Raw genomic sequence first — 7017 nt, 5'->3', positions numbered from 1 at the left:
AGAAGAGCATGCTTACTGTGGAAATGAGTCTAAGGCAATGGCTGCTTTCTCTCACCTTTGTCCAGTACAACTCCAGTTCTAACTCGGTAGGCTAACAGAACTGAATTTACTCATTTCAAATACCTACTGTCACCTATTGGTATTCTTTGGATGCCTTCATTAGGAGGTCTTTAACACCATGGCAGAAAGCATGAGGATACACACACACACACACACACACACACACACACACTCCAATCACACTCCTCAGACAGGAGTCTTTGGTTGACTCAGATACAACTGACTTGCCATTTCAGAGTGGGAAGGTGATAATGTCTCCTCTCACTCCCAAAATCTCACTTTAACTGACATTGGTAAAAAAACCTCTTCTGTAATTGCTTACCAAAAGGAATCACATAGATCCCTCTAACATGTATATATGGTTCTATTAAATGCAACGTAGATGACATTGACTTTTAATTTCAAGAAAAAAACATTGTTATTATAAACTCAAAACACTGTTTCACTCATACTGAGATTGCAGAGAAGTAACTCAGACTAAATTTCTTATGGAATTACAAGTTACAGGAATCCTGGACTAAGCCACCAGTGTGCTGGTTAACATTCAGCCTCTTTTTTTGGCTTGTGCGATCTTAGCTCCCTGACCAGGGATCGAACCTGGGCCCACGGGAGTGAAAGCACAGAGTCTTAACCACTGGACCACCAGGGAATTTCCCCATTTAGCCATTTTTACAAGCTACTCTAGAGTCCCTTCAAACATAAACTTGCCCCTGCATTCTAGGGCACTCTGGGTCTGTGTTAGATCAAGGTAGAGAGCATGAGGTTTTTGGTCTGTGTCTCCAGAGTAAGGCTGGGCTTCTGCCAACCTTCCTTCATCCTTTCTTCTAGTCCATAAGAAAAGGGGAAGGTGAGCCATTTCACTCTTATTTGGAATTATTCCAGTGTGGTGAGATTATCACAGGCTAGGCTAAAATTTAAGAAAAAACTGTTTACAGTAACAAGGGAGGCAAATAAAAATTAGCATGATCATTCATTCAGTCATACCTCTCACTCCCCACTTATTGGTACGATTGTAATAGGGGAATGTCAAGTGAGGAAATGAACAAGGAAGGTGAGCCAGGAAGACTTGCAGGGGTAGAGAAAAAGCAGGAAAGACCCGTGTCTGGCAGTTTAAAGATGGGCTCTGGGCATCACATGTGGGAGGCCCGTTTCCTAATAAAGGTCAGGGTGCAAATGAGGCTGGTAGGACCAGGAAGTCAGAGAGCAAGATGGCGTCCTGGCAATCAAGACACTGCCAGTGTGGATTCCCACATCGAAGCTGAGCAGCTAGTTGTTTTCACAGCCTAGCAAATTTATCTTGTAGCAAAAGAACACAAAAACAATTCCCAGGCAGATCCTACTTTTTATTTTCAAGCATTTTGAAATCCTTCCTTAAGTGAACTTCACAAGTTTGCAAGTGTTCTGGTGGTTAAAACAAACAAAACCAACCAACAAACAAGTAGTCGACAGTCACTGGAAAAAGCAAGAATTTAAATTTACATGATTACATTTCAAATCTTCACGTTTTATTCCAGAAGCCAGGATTGGAGGATTAGAACTCAGGGATGGCTGTGGGCATTTACAAGGAGCTCTTGCCTCCTTACAAGCTGTGGTCTCTTCATAGGCTCTCCTATGTACCTTTCATCAGAATAATCTGGGTTCCAAATTTCTCATAGAAAACTGCATCTGTGTGACCAGCAGCAATTCCGAACTTGACTGGCCTGTGTTCTCCAATTTCAGTTCCAAATACACAGCAGAGAATAACATCCTTCTTTATTAAAGGGACCCAAGGGGCTCCAATTTAGGTAGCATCCTTCCTGCTAAAGAGTGAGTTGGATCTCACCTTTCTCTAGTTTCCTATAATAAAATTTCCTATTTGATAGGATGCATACATACTATATAACCTATGTTTTGACAACTTCCTTAGGGAAGCAAATACAGCATGATCAAATTTCTGTTGTCAGAATCCCTCTGGTGATTACACCTATTTTAAAGAAAACTGAAATCCGCTACTTTTTGAGTCAGCCAAATGTCCACCAAATAGTTGAAAACATTGATGTACGTGTATTCTAAAACTTACTAAATAATGGGTCAATAAGATACTGGTATTTTTCTTGACAGTTCAGAAAGGTTGCCAGGTTAAACTCAGACCTAACATGGGCGTGTGAATACATATACACCAGTCCACACATATGAAATTTTCAACTCAACAATGAGTGGGCCCAAAATGAAATGGAGTTTGTGACCTAGATTTCTTTGGGTCCTGCCCTGTATCTGCTTCAAGCGTCAAATTTTGTTCATTCCATTTTCCAATCTAACAAGGATTTGGAGCTAAAGGGTTATCTGTGTGTGAACCCAAGAAACAGACATGCTAAATATTTTTCACCACACATAAGATAACTTCATTAATTCAATAGTGCCTGTTAGTCCATTAATGTGGATTCTTTAAGAGTTCATTAGTGCATGCTGCGGGTCAATGCTTTATGTCTAAATGTACCCTGGCTCATTGTGCTCCACTGAAATGAAAGGTCACAGGTTCCTGCATTCCGTATATGTGTAAAGCAAGTAACACATAAAACAAACTAAAACAAGTAGTGCAGTATTTTGTTGACTATATGTTTTCTTTTTCTCCTTAGTGTTAACCTAATGCAGTTGTTGGAAACATGCATTCGCTGCTAATTCAAAGCACCCTGAGCACTCCTGATTCCCTTAAAACGAAAATTTTCCAGATTTCCAGATTCAGGATGGACTCTGGCAAGAACATTTTATCTTTATTATTATTATTATTTTTGGCCACTCCATGCAGCATGCGGGACCTTAGTTCCCTGACCAGGGACTGAACCCATGCCCCCTGCACTGGGAGTGTGGAGTCCTAACCGCTGGACCGCCAGGGAAGTCCCAAGAACATTGTGTCTTTAAATGATGCATTTACCCTATATGATCCAAAGAAGATCAGCACAGAGTTCACTAGTTATTAACTAATAATTAATGTAATTCGATAGTCCTAAAATTTTCATGCATCATTCAGTAAGAACACCACAAAAGTAATCTGCATGTGTTTATATTCATTTCTTGTTCAAAAAAGGTATTTAGAGTCTCCAGCCATCATAGGTCTCCAGTGAGAATAAAAAAGGATTACAAGCACAGCTAGACAAATGATTCAATTATGTAATAAAATTACCAAGATCTTATTGATTTTCACCTTGAGAACTAAAATGATCAGAAGGGGAGTGATCAAATAACCAAAGGAAAGTCATTTTGCAGGGCTGTTACAGAGGTAATCCTGAACACCTCTGGTGAATTAGAATGACCGTCTGCTTTAAGAGTTTCTGGGGTGAGAACTCTCCTTGAATATTCCCATCCTTTTCACTCCTGCACATGAAGGCTTTAATTGGTAAAGGCAAGGGAAGAGTTTGGAGTGCTAAGTTCCACACCTGTTAGCCAAAACTATTCAACTGGAAAGATGATTCTACATCCACCGTTACACAGAAAATTCAGAAATGATCATTGGGAGAAAAGCCCAATGAACATTTAGCATCCGTAAAAGTGAAGGACCAGCACTGCTGAAACCTCAGTTGGAAAATCATTGCTAGGAGCCCTGATCCAGTGCCTATTATTTAAATTTACCTTTTAACCTGGACAGCTGAAATAGGTGGAGACTAAACTAGAAAAAGTCTTGAAAAGTATCTGTTCATATTTTACTGCCAAGATCCCTGAACTTCAAATTTAAAAGTATGACACTTAACTGCAGTTGAGTTTGGCATTCAGGCTTGATTCTTGGACAAATTTCCCATAATTCTTAAATCATTAATCTGGGTTGGTAAGCAACTCTCCCAACATCTCCAGCTAATGGAGAAATCACTAACATTTACCACAAGTCACAGGAAGCTTTCAAATTGAAATAGGAAATTGAACATCTTCAGCAGAAATCGTCCCACTGAGACGTAAGTTTCATTTTAAGGCACTAATAATAAAGGGTATGAAAACAGCCAAGAATAAGTCAGATCTTTCCAGAAATACAAGACATTTCAAAAACACAAGTGAGGCACCTATCTGACCTACTTTAGCATCCAAGGGGACAGAGAATGGAAAGGTTTTCATGGCTGCTTGGTTCAGCTCTTTCCTTTCTCCCAAACTTATTTACATGTCTCAGATTTCTATTTCCTCAAGAAGCAGTAGACAAAGGTGACAAGGATGTGGAAAAACAAACAAGCAAATCTAGTTTGTAGCCTAGTCTCATGATTAATTAATTTCGTATTGACAGCATGGAGTGCTCAGACCTAAGGTTTTTAAGTACTTTTTAAAATTACTTAGACCACAAACCCAGTGTTTGGAACTGTAACAATGTGCTCTTTTCTATTGTTCTGAGGGGGAACTGTAAAAGGATAATAAATTTTTCAAGGCTGTGTAAATGGAATTTGTTCATAGCAAATTCTAGAGGGAAAAAAAAAATCTACTTAGAAACTTCAGTTCCAACAGGATTTTCCTATACATTCCAATGAATTCAATTTTGCCATGAGAAAAGAACTCAATAAAAACAGGGTTCAGGTCAGTTAGGTCAGGAGACCAATGTCAGCAAATGAGTGATTGTGGAGGTACGCGAGGTGGGACAGGGTTCAGCTAAAGCAAGAATGTTTCCCGTGCACACAGACATGCACACACATAGCTGTGTGCTCACACGAATTTTTAAAGTGTGCACATGGGGAAGGCTCAACACTATTAGACACGAGCATAGATATCTGTTTGCATTTCTACAAAGGAAAGGATCTGACACACGTCACACACCCACAGACACTCTTGCACGAGGACCAGTGTGGCTTGCACAGACTCAGATCCGGAGAATCCTTCTAGAGCTGCCGGCTTCACAGGAATGATTAGTATCTGCGGGATTACACTTCCTTTTGATGTGCAGAATTTTTATCTGGTTTTCTTTCCTGAAATATACCCTTTTCAAGAGTATGAAACCAAGTCCGGGAGGAACTCATCTTGATTCCTCGATAGACATGACTCAGAACAGGAACTACAGGAGTCAAACTAGCAATAACATGGCCCCTTTGGGAAGTTATTTCTGGATTTACTGGGAAGTAGACCTAGACTTAAACAGTTTCTAGGCAAACAACAAAAAGCAGAGCTCTGGGTGGAGGTGGAGATGGAAATGCCTGAAAGTCCAGAAATCCATACAAACAATTGAGCATAACTTAAAGGAGTTTCAACTAAGTTATCACCTCGACTGAGTTTGCTGACTGAAGAACTCCTGCTGACTCATGGAACTGAAAGATAATAATTGATATGTCAATATTTCTTCTTAGGAAGGCTCAGCTGGGAGTGATGTGGTGGGTATTAAGGGTGGGGTAGGGACAGAGGCCTAAGGCTCAGGTATGGCTCCTAAGGTTTCTGCTTGCCTGATTTCGAAGGAAAGGGCGCTAAAGCAAAAGGATCAGCAGCTGGCAGCTCCGTAGTCCTGGAGGAAAGGGATGTGATGGAAACAGAGCCAGCTATCGACTGCTTATTGGTTTGCGAAACAATTTTGTAGGCAGCGATGGGCTGGGCTTCTGGACTTGGCTCATCTTCCGGGCTATAGTGACGGGAATATTTGGATAAAGACTGGGGGCGGAATGGTTTGCCAGCCACGGGGGCTGAGACAGATTCTTTCTGGGGCTGAGGTCCTTTGTTTCTGTCATTAGGATGGGCGCCAGATTCCAGAGAGGTGCCCCTGGGAGAGACGCTGTCAAGATGGTCTGCTGCTTGTACAGAATGGGAGGGGTGGTTAGACGCTTGGGCAAAACCAGCCATGGAATACTGAGCTCGGACAGAGGGATGCACGGCTCGATCAAGGCCCGGGAGCAGAGGGATGTCATTGGTCTGACGAAGGAGACCGGGCTGCGCAGTAGACTCCGGGGAGGCGCTCTGGGCAACGGTTAACTCCTCCATGCTTTTCTTCTTAGTGAAAGGAGCTCTCAAGAACACGTCCGCCTCCTCTGGCTGGGAAGGAGCCACGCTGCCCTTGCAGACAAATGGGGCTTTGGTGAAAATGTCCACGTCATCAGCGGGAACCCTCGAGCTCCTGAAGGGAGCAGTGGCGAAAACATCTGGCTCACCGACTCCATCAGCGGTTGGCTGCGTGAGGGCTCCGAACTGGTTCTTTCTTCCACCTTGCGCTGCCTTGGCTTGCTCAGGGGAGACTTCTGGCTGAGTGAAAGGAGTGGCTCCTCCCAGCTTCCCCTGCGGAGGCCTGCAGCTCTCATCCTCTTCTGACGACTCCAAGAGGAGAGGTCGAGACCCACTGCAGTCCAGCATGTCCCCCTCGAGGTCGGTCCCCTCCTCTTCACTGCTGTGGAACGAGCTGTTGCTGGAAGGGCCATCTCGGGCCAGGTAGTCATATTCTAAACTGTTCTGAGTTTTCATTCCAGGTACTCTGGAGGGGTCTGGATACAGGGGAAGGCCTTTAAAACCCGTTGATTCTTTAAAGTGCTCTACAGTTATTACAGGATAGGGATTGGGCTCTCTCTGGATACCTAGAAAAGCACAAAACGCAGAATTAATGCACAGGTACATTCAACTCTCCTTGGAACATTTAATGGTCAACCCATGGCAGAAACATTGTGGAGCCAAATAATAGATGTTGAAAATGGAAAAGGAAAAACAGAAAAAGAAAAGTCAGGCAAGGAAACTGCACACAAACTGGAACACAACCAATCACGGTCTCACATTTCGGAACACGATAGGCACGATGTGCAGGAAAGGAGATGAAGATGTTAGGCACAAAGACATTGAGCGTAACTATGCAATGCTCCTACGCACGGGGCCAGGCACTGACACCTGCTCTACCTGGTGCTGGCTCAGGATGGAATGAAAACAAACCCAGTCACTCATCTCCACATCCGCCATGACAGTTCTGGCTGATGCAGAAATACTGTCTGGGGACACGTGGTCATCTGCTCCACACTGCCTGTAATTGAGGATGGATCCTCCCCCCCG

At 43.0% G+C, this 7017-nt stretch overlaps 1 protein-coding gene and 1 non-coding gene across 2 annotated transcripts; both read right to left on the bottom strand.

Moving 5' to 3' along the window:
• Positions 1-636: 636 nt before the first annotated feature.
• TRNAE-UUC (transfer RNA glutamic acid (anticodon UUC)) lies at positions 637-709 on the bottom strand. The gene has a single exon. It is a non-coding gene; the product is annotated as a tRNA-Glu (tRNA).
• A 4715-nt stretch (positions 710-5424) lies between these two features.
• LOC103078080 (uncharacterized protein FLJ45252-like) lies at positions 5425-6927 on the bottom strand. The gene is made up of 2 exons (XM_007453431.1): positions 6837-6927; positions 5425-6554 (listed from the first exon to the last, which is right to left on the bottom strand). Exons 1-2 carry the CDS (start codon positions 6925-6927, stop codon positions 5425-5427), a joined length of 1221 nt encoding a protein of 406 aa, XP_007453493.1.
• Between the last annotated feature and the right edge of the window lie 90 nt (positions 6928-7017).

The sequence above is a fragment of the Lipotes vexillifer genome, unplaced genomic scaffold (genome assembly GCF_000442215.2).
Source record: "Lipotes vexillifer unplaced genomic scaffold, Lipotes_vexillifer_v1.1 scaffold253, whole genome shotgun sequence".
In the NCBI taxonomy this organism is placed as follows: Eukaryota; Metazoa; Chordata; class Mammalia; order Artiodactyla; family Lipotidae; genus Lipotes; species Lipotes vexillifer.
This window is presented reverse-complemented; position numbering and strand designations above follow the sequence as displayed.

Coding starts and splice junctions, on each gene's coding strand:
- LOC103078080 (XM_007453431.1), bottom strand. CDS start 6,927: ATGGCGGATGTGGAGATGAGTGACTGGGTTTGTTTTCATTCCATCCTG. Junction 6,555..6,836: donor GTCAGTGCCTGGCCCCGTGC/GTAGGAGCATTG, acceptor GTGCTTTTCTAG/GTATCCAGAGAGAGCCCAAT.